Source organism: Colias croceus, chromosome 9 (genome assembly GCF_905220415.1).
Source record: "Colias croceus chromosome 9, ilColCroc2.1".
Lineage (NCBI taxonomy): Eukaryota > Metazoa > Arthropoda > Insecta > Lepidoptera > Pieridae > Colias > Colias croceus.
Window position 1 is genome coordinate 6,613,995 of NC_059545.1, and position 18,947 is coordinate 6,632,941.

Consider the following 18,947-nt stretch of genomic DNA (forward strand, 5'->3'; position numbering starts at 1 on the left):
AATAAAACAACCACGTGGTATTTTTTATTTTCCTGCTGTAGAAAATTTACATCTGATATACGAAACAAAATAAATAAATCAACGTTAATATGAAATAGATTTTATGTCATAAATCGATAATATACGCTGGATGTGTTACAACACTACGGTGGTAAACAAAATGCCAAACGTGATAATATTGTGACATTTTTTTTAAATTATTTAATTCTTTTGTATTCCACAACCCCATAAAGTGGGTAAATGTTACAGTTACAACATAGAATTATAAAAAAGCGCTTGATAAAACCTTTAAATAGGGTTAAAACATAAATATTTATCAATTTGCTGAAAATCACTTACCGATGGAAAGATATTTTTTCATTGTTTTCATCCAAAACTCCCATTCGACTAGTTATAGCCGGTAGCTAAACATACAATAGTGATTTTAGCACACTGACAAATAAAAAGAAATACTACACTTTATATTTTCTAAATATTTCGTTAAAAACACTTGATGCACCGAGACCTCCAGCTGGATGGCAAACAAAATATAGCCGGCGCGCTACGTTTGAAGACAGTGCAGATACTCTATCGCTATCTCAATCTGGCTTATGCTGTTATTGACTAAGAGTAAGTAGATTAGAAAATTTGTATTTTATTCTGTTTCAATATAAGAACTCTATAGGTTTATTGCTCTGAGTTAATCTGTATGAAATATTATCTATAGACTATAAAATATTTTTCATCTGTGTTATTTCTGTGCATTGTAGGTTGAGTGACAGCGTCATTTGTAATTTTTTGTAGGTAATTTACTTTTGGGGCAATTTTAGGGTTATTTTTAATTTTTAGGGCATTACAGTTGGTTTAATTATAAGTTACTTTGTCTTGAGAAAAATAAATATATTTAGGAATAGCGCTATTTCATTTTTTTTTCTAAACAAGATGTGGATTTTAAAACTGGATACATATTTATAGGTTTGTACTTTGTTTCATTGATTTTTAACTAAAACATTTATAATTGAATATATATGAAGATTATATGATATAAATCTCATTTTCAATACTGTTTCAGTATATTCAGTTTCCAATGTTTCACATAAAAATATGTTTCAAATCATTCATCATTACAAATTATTTATCATTTGCATATTTTAAGTAAAACTATTTTTTTACCTGAGTCCTGATCAAAATACGAAGATCAATTTAAATACCAGAAACAAAAGTCGTTCATTATTAGAAAAATAGTTTTCAGCTTGGCACTAATTAAACTCGAATTCTTATATTATTTTTTTCATCAATATTATTTGAATCTCCATACAGATTATTTGAAAGTGATTTAGATTATTATTATACATAGGTACCAACAATAATAACAGTTTTAAGTTTTTCATCACGAAAAGGAAAGCTGTACTAAATCCAGGATATAAAATAATCATGTAACAAAGACTTATCAGACAAAGATACATAATATTGATATGAATTTGCCTACATTTCTTTCATGTTTCTCATAATATTATAATTGAAAGTAAGTATTTATAGAGTAATTTTGAAAAGTTGTAATGTTGATTAAAATAATTAGGCAGTAATCAATGTCAGCTTGTACCTACACATATATGCTATATAATAGCATTTTAGGTAATTTGATTTATGACTGATATGTGTTTAAATTGTACAGTAATCTTTATATTAATATTATCAGCGGCAAAGTGGCGGGTTGTGAGCACGGAGCTAGCGGCGCAGCCTCCGGGGGTGGGCGGACTGCCGACACCATACGCCGCGTGAAGGTGAAGATGTCATCGGTGTCAGCACAGGGCGTCGTTGAGCGCGCCTCCGCAGAACTGTCGCGGCGTATCACCGGCCTCGGACTTCGCGGCAGGAAGAGATCACCTGGCGTCGTGGAACGAGTTGCAAACGCACTATGCGGCCCTGCCACCTCCGCTCCCAGAATACCGCGCAGACGCCGACCCGCACCCCGGCCGCTCATCTGGAGTCAGTTTATTTTAGAAGAAAGATTTCTAGAAAAATTTTTCCTTTACTTTAACTCTAATGATAGGAGAACGCTTGCTCAAGTTTGCACTAAATGGAGAGATATACTGTATTCCTCTACCCGCTGGTGGACCGGTCTTGTGGCAGTTGTAGATTTGCGTGAAAGTAGATCTGAATCAGAATGTTGCATGCAAAGATTTTATAATTCAATTGTGAGAAGAGGTATTCGAGGTTTGGTTCTCATAGCAGCTTCAGATGATGATATCAATGAATTCATTAGAATATTTCCACTATCATCTAACCATGTTAATGCTTTGAGCTTGAAGGGCTGCACAGTAACAGACAGGGGCTTGGAATCAGTTCTGGATCATTTAGAGGTGTGTATACATTTAATTAAACTAATTAACAATATAATATATCATACGGCTTATTCTAACAAGAATGTTTCATTTTTAGGTTCTTTTTGAACTAGAACTAACTGGCTGTAATGAAATAACTGAGGCTGGTATATGGGCATGTTTAACACCAAGGATTGTTTCACTCACACTTACTGATTGCATTAACATTGCTGATGAAGCTGTAAGTTTTCAGACTTTGGTATTTTTGAAGTATTTATCAAATGTATGTTTCCAAGGTCTCAAAAAGAGAAGTTAAATTCATAAAATAGATAAATTTGATTGAAGTTAAGAAAAAAGAGAGTGTTCATGAAATATTCGCAAAACTATTAAAGGTTTATTATATATAAAAAATGTCTTAATTATAATGAAAGGTACATTGGGGTGTCATAATATTAATAATGTATTTATTACTGAAATATTTCAGTAAATATGAATACAAATAATTTGGTTTCTCAAACAGGTTGGAGCTGTGGCACAACTTCTACCATCTCTGTATGAATTTTCGCTGCAAGCGTATCACGTCACAGATGCAGCACTGGGTTACTTCTCACAAAAGCAAAGTGCATCGCTAAGTATATTGCGCTTACATAGTTGTTGGGAACTCACCAACCATGGAGTTGTTAATATAGGTAAGTGAGATAAATTCGGAATTATTAATGATCAGCTTGCTTTGAATTTCTTATGAACCTTTTTTGTATCACATTTAAAGTAAAAATATCGAAAAGTGTACCAGTTGAGTAATTTTTTTGGAGGATGATGAAGATGAATTATGTTTAAGACAAAAAGTTGTGAATATCATATTTGTTTTTTTATATAATTGTCTTCAATCAATACTATCTAGTAATTGTATTATAATCAACCTTTCCATTATCATTCCAGTGCACTCGCTACCTAACCTCACTGTGCTATCACTGAGTGGCTGCAGCAAAGTTACTGATGAAGGAGTGGAACTAGTTGCGGAGAACTTGCCTCGTCTCCGCAGTCTCGACCTGAGTTGGTGTCCGCGGGTAACCGATAATGCCTTGGAGTACATTGCCTGTGATCTTAATCAGCTTGAAGAGTTAACACTGGATAGGTAAATTATGTTTCCATTCCATAAAAGAATTAAATGTTGCGCTGAGTAGTTTATTTCTTTTCATTAGAAAACACTGATATTACTTGGTTTTTGGAAGTATTTGTTGTTTAAAATAAATAATTATTAACATCAGATGCGTGCACATAACGGACATCGGGGTGGGCTACGTGAGCACGATGCAGTCGCTGGTCGCGCTGTGGCTGCGCTGGTGCTCGCAGCTGCGCGACTTCGGCGTGCAGCACCTGTGCGGCATGCGCGCGCTGCAGCTGCTCTCGCTGGCCGGTACTGTATACACGGCACACCACGTGTGCACTGCAGTGCATCGGCGTGGGCTACGTGAGCACGATGCAGTATAGTGTACACTACACGTGCACTGCAGTATAGTGTGGTAACACTATATGGGTCTATGCCACACGTGACTTAACCACAAGATACGTCATTACACTAGACTACACAAGATTGTAAAAAAAACTGTTCTATAACCACAATACACCAAACACTGTACCTCACCACATTTAACAAACAACTGGATGTGTAGTGATAGTTTAAATACATTACAAATTTTAAGAAAGAAAGGAGAAAGAAATCATTTGTTCATCTACCAACTAACCAAAAAATACTTAAAACTAAAATATGTTGCATCTACAAAGCAGACGCAGGGCTGATCTTCACATCATGTCCAATTTTAAACGAAGTTTTTTATGTGTGGATTTGAGAATGAGTACAACGCCAAAGAAGTTCGAGTGGTTAAAGTGTGGTTAAAGCCATTATTCTATATGGGCATTATGTTTCAGGGTGTCCGTTGCTGACCTCTGCTGGGCTGTCGAGTCTGATCCAGCTGCGCCAGTTGCGCGAACTGGAGCTCACAAACTGCCCGGGCGCTTCGCCCGAACTATTCGACTACTTGCATGAACATCTGCCGCGATGCGTCATCATCGAGTAACACACTATCCGCTTGTGGCAACGTGTGGAAAACGTAGCGAAAATTAGACGGCAAAATTTCGCACCCAAAAACTCAGTTATGACACGGCGAAAGTGAAACAAACAAAAATGATGGATAAATGGACTAAACAATTGCAGAGTTCGGTTCGCGAAATCCCGCCCGAAATTTTCTAGATATCCCTTAGCCGACTCAGCCAGAAGTGCAATTTGTATTCAATATATTGATTACAATACCAGATATACACTTTATGCTAAAATGTTATAGTCAATTCATAGAGTTTGTGCAATATGCCTGTAATTATATTCAATTAAAAGACTTAACAGAATCTCGAATGATATAATGACTATTTTCGATATTATATTTTATAAGCTTCGTTATATTATTACGCTGTGCTGATGATGATTTGTAATAAAAATAAATATGCGCACCTCGAAAGTATTATTAAAGTAATGGGCCAATTTTGGTTACGACGCTAACTACCTTTGTAAATTGTCAGATTAGCTTTTTTAGTATACTTAATTTTTAATAAAAACCCTTATAAAATTTGAAAGTACATATTCCTCTTTACTGCAATATTTATTAAACACTTCATAAATTCTCTACAAATTGACTTTTACAAAAATAGCTGTTTGCTCAAGTATTATTTGAAATTATTAATGCTCTATATTATATGAATGATATTGAATTCCCTGATTTTTGTATTTTCAAATGATATTTTTCAAGCAGATATAATACGCATTCGATGCTCCTGAATTTGTATACTACTAATGGAGTATATTAAAAAAGATTCAAATAAATCTTAATATAATGTTAATAAATTATAAATGCCTTACCCTACTCTCTAAAAAATATGTTTGGTTAGTGAAATATTGAACTATAACGTCTATTCTATTTCAGATGTATAGAAAATAGTTTCGACGCCTTATTATTAACATCTATTAAGCTTCAAAAAAAAAATTGAATCAAAGTCTAGTCAATGCATTTTTAATATAAGTTTGTATCATGTAGATTTAGAAAATAAACAGATTTACACAAAATTAATATATATTTAGGTCAATATTTTTTAACATTATATTTCATTGGAAATAATTGATTTCTTGTGTATTTACACAGATAATATTGGTATTTGTTTTATATGATTTTATTATCTTTATTTTTACAATTTTATTACTATACCGTCCGAATCTTATGTACAAGTGTGTGTGTGTGTTTGTGTGTGTGAATTACACGTAAAGAGAATAAAAATGTAAAATTACCATAATGTATTTAGTATTTACATACTCATAATTAATATAATGCAGAAATATTAATTACACCATAAATGCTTCTCATAATTTAATATTTATAGTATTGATAACAAATATGGTCTTAAATTCAAAGTTTATTTTAATAATGCGATATAGTATGCAGGCTATGCAAATTATTCTTGATTTTTTACATTTTAAGTAAGGGATCTTTATACAAATTAATATCTTATAGATTTCAATAAATAACGAATTTCTGGAGCAATATTACCAGATTAAAAAGTAATTATTGTAGTAGTTAGATGATAAAGTTGTATATACATACAATGAAATTTAGCTAATGCAATAAATAGTATGATAGTTGGAAATTGCAATCAAGGTACATAAATAATAACAAACACAGCAATACGACTGTTATCTTAAACATAATGTAGTATTCATTAGAGTAGAAGTTTCAAGTTTTGCTATAATTATTTGAATTCCTCACATCCCTTCCTCTAGAATTTAGACGTGAGAGTATAATTTATTATTATTTAGATGTAGATTGACCATTATGTATATAGTTGTTCTGGATCAAACATTATTAGACTATCTATTAAAAATTATCTCTTAATAGATATTACATTGTTGAGGAGATGTATGTTATTTGTACCTTTATGAACATGGTTGTAATTAAACTATTAAAGCAATACTATATAATTCTTCTCTATTTAGATAGTGTTCGCCTACAGATGCTTAATCACAGTCTAATAAAACGTTCTGTGATTTTTTCAAAACAAGTATGTGGCTTGTCTTTTTTGCATAACTTATATTGTCTTCACTGTGTGTGTTAAATCTATATTTTTGTATGTGTGGTAGAAATTAATTACTTAGATATTATATAATGATTCAATGTCTTGTTTATTTGTAAATTATGCGTGCCATTATCACTAATTCTGTTCGATTGTTTACCCTTTATTCCAATACACCCGCCTATAAAATTAGAATGTTTTGTGTGATGGTTTGTGTTGTAGAGTAACTGAGTACCTTCTGAGTACTATAATTTTGTGTTTTTATAATTTATGTATAAGTAGTATAATAGTCACCTTTAATTTGTATAATACAAAGTGAGATGTTATAGTGCAATATAGATGTACTGTTTTATGAGGTGTTTTATTTTTTTTATTTCTTATTTTTAATACCACATTCTACATGAACAATTTGACAAACAATTCAAATTTCATTTAAGTAATTGAATCTCAACGAAAATACTAAAAGATCTTATAATTATGATGATTTGGAATTTTATTATTACTTTAATTATAAAATAAAATCGTTCTTAGAAGAAAATAATAAAACTAAGAAAACGACATATTGATAATACTGGGAAATTCACAAAGTAACACAGGAAATTCATTCAAAAATGCGCTTACATTTTCTCAAAAGTGGAGTTAAAATGTGTGCTATATTCTTATTGTTTTATGTAACTTACTACCATTCTTGCAACTTTTTGTGAAGTCCCGTGTCCCCTAGTGGGATAAGGGTCAACTCACACCAAGAGAGCGGCGAAGGGCAGCGAAGCGGAGCGCAGTTTCCGTGTCATATGAATTTTTACTTTATTGTCATTACTATAAAACTTATTATCGCCTGAGAAACTCGAGCCCGCGGCGCCGCAGGAAACTGCGCTCCGCTTCGCTGCCCTTCGCCGCTCTTTTGGTGTGAGTTGACCCTAAGAGGCAGATGCATTATTAATACATCTGTTTCACTGATTGATTTTCTTTAGGGACTAGTAGGTATAGGTCTACCCTGTGGGTCTACCAGAATCTGATGGCATATTTATAATTAAGAAATAAAAGATTTTCATATGGCAATGTTATTTGACAACTATCAAATTGGTTGTCAAATTATTTGTCTTCTTTGGGTGACAAACAGACAGAATTCTGTCTTCTTTGGAATTGATGAATAATTTTTAGGATTTTGTCTAAAAAATCTTCGAAAATGTCGAAAAAGCCGCTGCAATCACAAGAGATTTTTTTTTTTTTTGTAAGGTGTTTCTCAATGTTAGCCAGAAGGGCTTTTACATTTTAACGCGAACGCGGGGGTGAACTGAAGGTTCACCCTGGTAGCGACATGCACAAGGGCGTCCCCCCTTGACGGGGATCTCGAACAAAGAATATACTACTCACCTTATCTCGAACCTCGGCTTGGGCTGTCGCTTGAGTGGAGGAGGCCAGAAGGGCCCTAATCGGACGGGGCAACAAGAGATGTTGTTTATATAACGTGTATGGAAAAACATTCGATGAAGAAGGGTCAAACACATCACAATTTTTAATGTTGAATATTTTATTGGTAAATTGGACTTACCCGTTTTAATACTTAAAATTAAAAATATTATAAGTAGGTAACTATAATATTGTTTGTTGATTACAATATAATTTTATGACAACTTATTACAAGAGTTTCCAATACGGCTATTCGTCAAGTCCAAGCTGTCCAAGTCAATTTGATATTGTGTGTATCTGTTAATACTTACGAAAATAAACATAGTTTTTATTTATTTTATAAAAAAATTATTAGCATTATCTAGTTTTGATCTGCATTATCATTACATCCATATTTTTACATGGCATAATGATAATGAATATACAAATATAGGTATGTGTAAATAATAATATGTATAACATAGATAAAAGTAATATGTATATTATACATGTAAGTATGTACCTAATCTCATTATTAAGTAGGTACATTATTGTTCACTTATGTAATGTGACTAATGATGTTGAGGACAAAATAAAAAATAAGCAGTATCAAGATCATTCAGTCCATTTTCCCTAGGGTTGCACACTCAAAATTTTGATTTCCCTAATTGCCATCAGATTCTGGTTTACCTATAATTCAGCATTCTGTACCCTACCAGACCGAGAGATTTTTTTTCTTTGTCCCCACCGGGAATCGAATCCAGGACCTCACGCGATCAACTCTTTACATAAGAATTAATTTAGTAATAAAATTACAAGTGCTGAAAATCGTGACAAATCTTTTAACGTCGAGAACACGTTGATAATTTCTTTCTAAATACAGGGTTCGGTTCTTTCTTTCGGGTTTTTTACATTTCATTTATGATGTTTTGATAAAACATCACAAAAAAAGTCACGGCTTTTTGAGAAAAAGCGGTCGGAAACGTAGTAATATAATATAGATTTCCAAATAATAAGCAAGAAAGCATGCCTTCTTATTATAATAGTTGTGGTACATACATGGCTATAGCACTTAAAGCTACTTAACCAACCTTAAATCTTAATGCTCTAAGTATCCAACCGTGAAATAATTATAAAAATTGGGCCAGTACTTCCTAAGCGTGTTCAAATAAACAAAGGTATAAGATTTTAACTTAGTTTCAGTTAAATTAATATAATGAATCATTATTGCTAGAAGCTTTTCCATTCCACCTTTATGGTTTCCCACCAATAATGTGCGAGGAATGTATTTGTAATTGTAAATAACAAATAGTATGGTTTCAAACGCTAAACGCTTCAACTAATTGAAGCAACATGATTGATTCTTTACAAACACATCCCTCGCGACGCACCTTCGCACATCTCTGGTGGAATAACTCCCTAAGGAGTGAGGTAGTATAATATACAAATAAAACACATTTTGCAGGTACTTTTGTACGATTTATTTCAATAACACAGTCTTACAACAAATCAGGACATAAAATGCTGGTAACTTTATAACATTTCTTATAATATAATATTATCTACATCAAAATGATGCTTCCAATATTATTTTTTTCAGGAAATGTAAGACGACTAAATACAATTTTTAGAATGTTGAGAAAGTGCCTATTGATATCCCCTTACTATATAATAATATGATTAGTAAGCAACTAAAGTGAATTTCTAGTAAAACTAAAGATTATATTACAGAATCATTTTTGAATCAACACAAAGTATTCAGCACCATAGTGAGCTAGCTACAATATCGCAAAAGAAGTCTTTATAAACATAAATTAAAATTTATACATTTATACAGTTGTCTTCTGTTTTGCAAGTTTTGGTGTATTGATATATTAAAGTAAATGCTAAGTTTAATTTATAATAAACTATAAAGTGCATTTATATTAAATAAATTCAACGGAAAAGAATAACTCATTACATTGAGATGGTTCTCAATTTTTACTTGGAGAATAGGTTCTAATTTTAAATGACATCAAATCAAATTGTTTTTAAGCCAAAGTTCAAACTAATTGACTTTTCCGCAATAATTTTCTATTATAATATTACAATAATTAACACATTAATAATTAATACAACAAGTTAATATTAATTATGTCAGAAAATAAATTAAACTTATACAATGTTTACCCAATTGAAAATAATGATGCTTTGATATTTCGTTGTAGCTTTCAGTCTTGTGTTATAAGATTCTGAAACAAAAATTGTGCTTATATTTTATAATTATTTAAAAATAATATATATAAAGAGTAACAATTATAAAGTAATATATATCTATATATACTAATGAGTCTTTTTTTGTTATTAATTAAAAAAAATATTAAATCAGCCTATCAGCTAATTATTAAATGTGTACAAAATAATTTATATACTAGGTAATGTTAATAATTTTATAAGGAAGCAAGTTTGTATCGAATATATTGATGTAAAAAACTACCGACGCCGTTTGCCGTGTTGAACAATGTTTGGTAGGAGAAAATGTATGAACTGTATCATTGTCTTTTTGTTTTTGAAGTGATAACTTTTTAACGGAGCGTAAACTGATTCGTTACGTAACGCGTTACGGCGGTAGTTTGTTCGGCTTAACGGCAACGCTAGAGGCAGGCTCCTCTCCAATATCACCCTGCGCTGCGCTAGCCTATTTCAATTTATCACTTCAGCGTTGTGTCCCGAGACATACAAATTGTTTATTATTTCGCTTTTTCTTGTTCCCTTGACTTTTTTGTTTGATCTGCCTCATCTCCGACACAAACTATTTTAACGGATATCTGATAGTGTTACCTTCAAATTACCGATCGGTATAGGTAAACCTTCAGGTTTACCTATACCTATACCTATTTGAAGGTTCCTAAGTTGAATTGCACAGTACAGCCACATGTCACTCACCGGTCAGTGGTAGGGCTGCAGGTAGGCGGTGGTGGAGGCGAGGTCGCGCCGCAGCCAGGCCGCGTTGAGGCGCACGGTCTCCAGTGACGTGTCACTCACCGGTCAGTGGTAGGGCTGCAGGTAGGCGGTGGTGGAGGCGAGGTCGCGCCGCAGCCAGGCCGCGTTGAGGCACAGGGTCTCCAGTGACGTGTCACTCACCGGTCAGTGGTAGGGCTGCAGGTAGGCGGTGGTGGAGGCGAGGTCGCGCCGCAGCCAGGCCGCGTTGAGGCGCACGGTCTCCAGTGACGTGTCACTCACCGGTCAGTGGTAGGGCTGCAGGTAGGCGGTGGTGGAGGCGAGGTCGCGCCGCAGCCAGGCCGCGTTGAGGCGCACGGTCTCCAGTGACGTGTCACTCACCGGTCAGTGGTAGGGCTGCAGGTAGGCGGTGGCGGAGGCGAGGTCGCGCCGCAGCCAGGCCGCGTTGAGGCACAGGGTCTCCAGTGACGTGTCACTCACCGGTCAGTGGTAGGGCTGCAGGTAGGCGGTGGTGGAGGCGAGGTCGCGCCGCAGCCAGGCCGCGTTGAGGCGCACGGTCTCCAGTGACGTGTCACTCACCGGTCAGTGGTAGGGCTGCAGGTAGGCGGTGGTGGAGGCGAGGACGCGCCGCAGCCAGGCCGCGTTGAGGCGCAGGGTCTCCAGTGACGTGTCACTCACCGGTCAGTGGTAGGGCTGCAGGTAGGCGGTGGTGGAGGCGAGGTCGCGCCGCAGCCAGGCCGCGTTGAGGCGCACGGTCTCCAGTGACGTGTCACTCACCGGTCAGTGGTAGGGCTGCAGGTAGGCGGTGGTGGAGGCGAGGTCGCGCCGCAGCCAGGCCGCGTTGAGGCGCACGGTCTCCAGTGACGTGTCACTCACCGGTCAGTGGTAGGGCTGCAGGTAGGCGGTGGTGGAGGCGAGGTCGCGCCGCAGCCAGGCCGCGTTGAGGCACAGGGTCTCCAGTGACGTGTCACTCACCGGTCAGTGGTAGGGCTGCAGGTAGGCGGTGGTGGAGGCGAGGTCGCGCCGCAGCCAGGCCGCGTTGAGGCGCACGGTCTCCAGTGACGTGTCACTCACCGGTCAGTGGTAGGGCTGCAGGTAGGCGGTGGTGGAGGCGAGGTCGCGCCGCAGCCAGGCCGCGTTGAGGCGCACGGTCTCCAGTGACGTGTCACTCACCGGTCAGTGGTAGGGCTGCAGGTAGGCGGTGGTGGAGGCGAGGTCGCGCCGCAGCCAGGCCGCGTTGAGGCGCACGGTCTCCAGTGACGTGTCACTCACCGGTCAGTGGTAGGGCTGCAGGTAGGCGGTGGTGGAGGCGAGGTCGCGCCGCAGCCAGGCCGCGTTGAGGCGCACGGTCTCCAGTGACGTGTCACTCACCGGTCAGTGGTAGGGCTGCAGGTAGGCGGTGGTGGAGGCGAGGTCGCGCCGCAGCCAGGCCGCGTTGAGGCGCACGGTCTCCAGTGACGTGTCACTCACCGGTCAGTGGTAGGGCTGCAGGTAGGCGGTGGTGGAGGCGAGGTCGCGCCGCAGCCAGGCCGCGTTGAGGCGCACGGTCTCCAGCGCCTGCTGCACGCTGCGCTCGGTGCCGGGCGACTTGTGCGTTGCGAAGAACTCCTCTATCTCGCGCGCGCTCGCCTCCGACGCGAAGTTCTCCGTCGTTGATTTCACTAGGCGCGCGAGGAGGAAGCCTCCCTGTAATAAATTACATGTGTAAATTCAGTTTGTGTTACAAGTCGATGTGTTTTGCCGTGAACTAGCAAAATTTAAAACTTAATCACTACATGGTGTAAAACAAAATTGCTTTCCGCTGTCTGTTTGCTTAGATCTTTAAAATTAGGCAACAGATTTTTAATGATAGATTTTTTAATAGGTGATTAAAGAGGAGGGTTTTAGTATATCATTTATTGAGTTGTACACAAAGTGGGTGAAGCCGTGAGCAGAAAACTAGTTCCACATAGTAGTGTAAAGATTGGAAAATTTACCTGGTAACGGTCCATAAATTCCTGCCAGTGGTCCTTGAAGAACTGCCAGGCCAAATCACGTCCATTTCTGCTCACTGCCACAGAAACGATCACGAACACTGTGTCTTGAGAACGTACTTCATCCTGAAAATATTTCATACTTCATATAATAACATACTTTAAAACACCCGCAGACTCATCATAAAGATGTGAAATCATCCCATAAACATAATTATTCAACTATGTAGGTTGTAAATGTGAAAACTTATGTCGATTCAAAAGTGCTTCTAGAAGAAGTCTAATAATCAATAATGTTTGAATTTTATTTATTTGATAGTTGAATACATCAATCACTTATTATTTATTTACTGCTATGTTCCATAATTTATTTTTTTTTAATGTAAAGTTCCCTCATATCTGATACAACGTATACAAACTGACCGAGATAGCGAACTCGAGCACGCGGTTGAGCAGCGCGGGGTCCTTGACGGCGCCGAGCGCGCGGCTGATGCGGTCCTTCTCCTCGTGCAGGTCGGCCGCGCGGTACAGCTGCAGGAAGCGCTCGAACGTGCCCGCGTCCGCGCCCGCCAGCACCGCGCGGTAGCACGCCGAGCGCAGGTCCGCCGGCAGCGGGCACGAGCCGCTGCTGTGCTTCTCGAAACTGACAGACAGGTACATAATGTAGCGCCGCTATTGTGCTTCGCGAAAATGATATATACAATTATATCACTCGAGTGCAAATATATAAATGCGGATGAAAATTTTAGAGTGTGTTTTGTGACATTTTAAGCAAGATACATGAAACTTATCTTAATATTTTTTCTAAGCATTATCTATAATACGCCTAATTTAGCCAATTTCCAATATTATACCCACACAAGTCATAATACGTTTTTTTCTTAATTGTATCTTAATCAACACTCAGAAATTTTGATGATTGATAGATCTATGTGCAAAATATAGTTTTATTTCAATGTCGGAAAAAATAAAATCCACTCATAAAAAACTCACCGAATTTTAGCCTCTTTAATAGTATCAGGATCTTCAAAACTGATCATCCTGTTGAGCACCAAGCTTCTGAGCAGAGTATCCAAATGGCTTTCTTTTTCTTCGGCGTCCCATCCGAGGCGCTTGGTAACATTGGCAAACAATTTACGGCCATAATTTTTGAGTGGTTTATCGAGAGCCGTGTGAGAAAATAGAGCGCTCAGTTTCGATAAGCAATTCGCTATAGACGACCATACGGTGAAATTGGTTTCATTGCTGAATGCTTCCATCAGTTTCAATGACTAGAAAGATATAGTTATACAAATTAAAAATATTTTGATGCAATAAATAACATACGAACAATCACATCAGATAAGAAATTTTTTATATATTTATTTGAATGCCATAAAACCAAAAATATCAATTTCAAGAAAATTTTTACTTAATTTCATTGATTTAAAAATGAATGGAAAATACATATAATTGTAACATACCTCATTGGTGTGTGCATGTCCCGCCTGGACAAACGCGAAGCAATCGTCAAGCAAACCGAGACGGTCTAGAGGTGGCAACGAACCGTCTCGAATGGCGCCCACTAAACGCTCTAATAGAACTGGCTCATATCGCGTGCGATAATATCCTACCTGAAAGATCATTAAGAAATATAGCATAGCATAAGAATAGACTTAAGAAACCATGTTAAACACTTATTTATTTTCAAAATGCAGTCTGAATGAAAGTTAACATCTATTACATAACATAGAAATTAATCTTATTTAATAATGAATACTTACAGTTCCAGGGTTCAGTTTGACCCAAGAATCTTCAGCCACATTTTCTAATACAACTTCTTGAGTATGTTTATCCAGAACTGTTGAAAGCGCCACCTATGCAACAAAAAACATTTAAGAGTGATTTTTTAATTCCATTTTTTCATATTGCGATGTCCAAGAATAGCAATTAACATAAATTACTTTAGCTACAATGAACAATAATTATTCAGCTGCATATACCTACTATCTTATCACTAATGCTATTTGTAGGAATTCTATAGCACTAAAAATATTTTGCTATATTAACTGGAATTACGAGTGACTGTTTTGAAATCATTGGATGGATAAACTGGACAAACAGCTATTTAGACGTTTAAAACAGCTACCATGTCCATATTTAACTTAATATACTGCTATATGGATACTGCAATTAAAATTTAAAGCATAATTTTATTACGAATTTAATTAATATCAAAACGACATTATGTACTTCTACTATATATACTACTAGTTTTAAAATATTATTTACTTTACTATCCTTTAACTGAAATTTTTCAATAGTAGGAAATGTGGATGCTGATTGTTTTGCAAGTATGTTAACATCACATTCGCATATTTTATGTACTGTTGTCTGTTCATTTGATAATTTATCTGGTGACTGTTTCTATAAACAGAAATTAATGATAAAAAAATATAATGTATATAATACAAAACCTGTTTTGCCAATTCATACAATAAAATTGTTTTATCATTTGTATAATCTACAACTTTTACATAGTATATTTATATTATGCATACTTATCTCATTATAAGTGATAAAAATACATTCGGCACTGAATTAATGCAAAAAGATATGTATCATCAATTTAATCAAAGATAACATGAGCTTATCAATTGAATGAGGAAGTGAACTTGAAAAACTGGGTCAATGATATATCAACTCAAATCAATATCAGATATCTATGATAACAAATATTTATTACCTTAGAAGGTTGCTCTTGAGTAGAGATAGTGATGGGCACCATCCATATTATATCATCACCTTGGCTGCCATCAGCACAGAATTTTTGTTGTGTCAATTTTAATACACGATGGGGCCCTCTTTGCTCAGAACTGACCTAAAAGAATGTAAAAGTCTCCATAAATACATAAAACCAAGTAACAAGTGTTACCGTAAAAGGCTATGACTGGTCATTTGCCAATAGAAACAATATTCCGAAATTATACAAACATATTTCCACTTATTAAGATGTTGTTTGGGCAAATATGTATAGATGATCCACTACATTTTTAACATGCTTTTGCACATTTTTATTGCATAAAATCATATTGATATGAAAATACTATGAATAAAGTTTGGAGTATTCATTCAATAAATTTATTTTATTTACTAATTTAAAAAAAATACTGTAAACAAATACAATTCGATGTATATATTTTAATTCATTGTACATGTATAAAATAAGAGATTAATTAATGATTACTAAATATATAAAATAACCTATTTGTTAATAACATTAACTTATTGTTCAACCTAGCATAATATAGAAACATTATTATTTGAGATAAGATAAAGCCATTGTTTTGCTTCATAAAATTAAAATAAATTACATATGCAATGTTTTATCAGCATAGTAAATGGTTAATTAAATAATAGCCTGTATATGTTTATGTACTTTTAATTGGAGAGAAAATTAAGGACATAAAGTTTATTACATTATAATTAAGCACTTTTTATCTTTTTATTAGTATAACAGTAATTAAAATAAATTTTTGATCTCTACATGTAAATTTCACTTCACAAAAAAGGCTAGATAAAAATATGACCTTGAGACTAATCAACCAGAAAACATTTTCTATCAATATAAATTACACTTCATATATTATTTATAATAATTATCACTTAGAAACAATGAACCATTCAATTACACATAAGCACAATTACAATGGACTGAATCACTTCAACTTTGCCACCACGTAACAATGGGCTATAAACACAATGAAACAGTAATAAATTAAATTACATTTAGAGTGTAAATGTAAGAGCTCGACAATAGCAATAGTTATATTGATTCACTGATATTATAGAACAAACATGTTATTCTTCCTATATATTATTACTATGTATAATTCAATGAAAAATAGTTTAGTGTAAAACATAAATTTTATTTTACCTGCACCATAGGGAAACCCATTTGCTTGGTCCAAGTTGACATGACAGCTCCTACAGGCTTATTTGAAGCCTCTTCTAATGCTGCCCATAAATCTTCAGTAAATGTGTTTTTGTACTGTTTAAAAAATAAATATTTACGTTATATTTAGTAGAGAGAAAAGATAAAATAATTATTTATTTTTATTTAAGAAAACTAACCTGGTGTCTAGTAAGGTAAATATTCATGCCTTTGCGAAAATCATCATCACCAATGTATCTATGCAACATCCTAATAACTGATGCACCTTTGTTGTAAGAAATATCATCAAATATTTCATCTATCTCTGATGGATGACCCACAGGGACTTCAATAGGATGTGAATTTTTTAAACAGTCCAATTCTAATGCTCTGAAAATTTATATGTATTATATATAATATTATGTTGTTGTATATTTAATGTAAACAAAACATTGACACACTAAGTTGAATGACTTGTAGGTATGAGCTTGGCGATGCTCCAATTTTATTCTTCAATGAATTAGCAAGTTTTTCAGTTCAAATTAAAGCATTACATTTAAAATTTGAAAATCATGATGAGATGGGGAATTAGCCAAGTTGATACTATACAATAGCTACCTATTTAATTAGATAACTTACCGTATGTATGTCTCGGTTACAAACTGAGTCCATATGTCATATTCTGGAAACAGATGATTGACACACAGAAATTCAACAAATGATGCATAACCCTCATTCAACCACAGATGTGTCCACCATTCCATAGTTACCAAGTTACCAAACCACTGGTGAGCCAACTCGTGACCCACAACCAAAGCTATCCACTGTCTCCTCACAGCTGAAGTGTGCTCCTCATCAACAAGCAGACAAGTTTCTCTGTAAGTGACTAGACCCCAATTTTCCATAGCACCAGCTGAAAAATCAGCAATAGCTATCAAGTCTATTTTTGGCAATGGATATGCAATATCAAAGTAGTCCTTATAATAAGGAAGAACTTTAGCAGCAACTTCTAATGCAAACAATCCCTGTTTGCTTTTTCCTACAGGGGTGTACACACGCACAAGCACTCCGTCATGAGACTTTTTCTCCACATAATCATACTCTCCAACCACAACAGCTACCAGGTATGTAGACATAATTGGTGTTGTATCAAACTGCATGATTTTATTATCGCCAACTATTTTTTCTTCTTTAACTGGCATGTTGGACAATGCAACTCTATCAGAGGGCACTTCTAAAGTTATATCAAATGTGGCTTTGATGGCAGGTTCATCCCAGCAGGGAAAACATCTTCTAGCATCTGTGGCCTCAAATTGAGTTACTGCTGCATAACGTTCTTCGCCACTAGGAGTCAAATACTTGCTCCTATAGAGGCCTTTCATCTTATCATTGATTTCACCAACAAAATCGCAAAACAATGTTGCGGTTCCTTCAGGCAATGCATTGTCAAACACGATAGTTGCTGTTTCATCTGCTGCGTCGACTTTGACTTCCACTGGATTAAGTGTAGTAGCTGCTCCACCTTCATCATATTGGAGTTTAACGCTCTTGAACTCCAAATCTAAGCTATTGAGTACAATTTCTTTGGTAGAGGTAACAATCTGAAATTTAGCGCGTCGTTGTTAGTACGTCACATGGAAACTAGGTATTTGCAATAACTAAATGATGAAATTTCCTCTTACCGACACTTTCACCCTAGTAGAGCCCGTAAACGTAAATTTCTCTAGATTAGGAATTAAATGTAATTCGTAATGTTTAGGAATAACATTTTTAGGAAGTCGTTGGAACGGTTTGTTTTCTGGCATTGTCACTTTTTCTTTCAATATCGTAAATGTGGGCCGTACGCAAGAGAAATACCGTAATGACCGAGTGACAGAGTGAACTCGCACTCCGATTGCACCCGCACAGCCAATACGTACCCCCCTCGCACGCCCGCTACCCCACTCCAAATAACGGTCTATGCTACGTAACAATTTGCAATGGCGCCCTATGTTACGTTGACAAATATATTTGCCATAAAATTGCAAACGAACAGAAGAACGCAAAGCCCGTGAAATTTGTAGGGACATGGAAAATAATTAATTTTCAAATAAGAAATTTGAATTAGCAGGCCGTGCCGTTAATTTTTTCTCAAATAATTATTATGAAATAGGTATTTTAAAATCGATGTCATTTCAATGTGTCATCACTCATCCGTCACGTACTACTTTGAGTAGGTACCTACTTTGACAATCATTTTTTAGGTTAAGTTAATATTATTCTAGCTTGCTAAAATACCTTAAATTAGTTTTTGAGTTAAATCCAAATTAATATACA

At 35.8% G+C, this 18,947-nt stretch overlaps 2 protein-coding genes across 3 annotated transcripts; one reads left to right on the forward strand and one right to left on the reverse strand.

The window, feature by feature from the left end:
- The first annotated feature begins 798 nt into the window (after positions 1-798).
- LOC123694466 (F-box/LRR-repeat protein 16) lies at positions 799-5,644 on the forward strand. Of its 2 annotated transcripts, XM_045639915.1 has the most exons (7): positions 799-954; positions 1,679-2,342; positions 2,422-2,544; positions 2,824-2,992; positions 3,243-3,438; positions 3,572-3,720; positions 4,233-5,644. In XM_045639915.1, exons 2-7 carry the CDS (start codon positions 1,770-1,772, stop codon positions 4,379-4,381), a joined length of 1,359 nt encoding a protein of 452 aa, XP_045495871.1. In that variant the 5' UTR covers positions 799-954; positions 1,679-1,769; the 3' UTR covers positions 4,382-5,644. The 2 variants fall into 2 exon arrangements, with proteins under 2 accessions (XP_045495871.1, XP_045495872.1); XM_045639916.1 differs by lacking the exon at positions 2,422-2,544.
- A 3,618-nt stretch (positions 5,645-9,262) lies between these two features.
- LOC123694259 (puromycin-sensitive aminopeptidase) lies at positions 9,263-18,751 on the reverse strand. The gene is made up of 12 exons (XM_045639650.1): positions 18,314-18,751; positions 17,271-18,232; positions 16,832-17,021; positions 16,635-16,748; positions 15,444-15,578; positions 14,482-14,574; positions 14,182-14,331; positions 13,712-13,989; positions 13,142-13,361; positions 12,722-12,844; positions 12,216-12,431; positions 9,263-10,036 (listed from the first exon to the last, which is right to left on the reverse strand). Exons 1-11 carry the CDS (start codon positions 18,698-18,700, stop codon positions 12,219-12,221), a joined length of 2,865 nt encoding a protein of 954 aa, XP_045495606.1. The 5' UTR covers positions 18,701-18,751; the 3' UTR covers positions 9,263-10,036; positions 12,216-12,218.
- Positions 18,752-18,947: the final 196 nt, after the last annotated feature.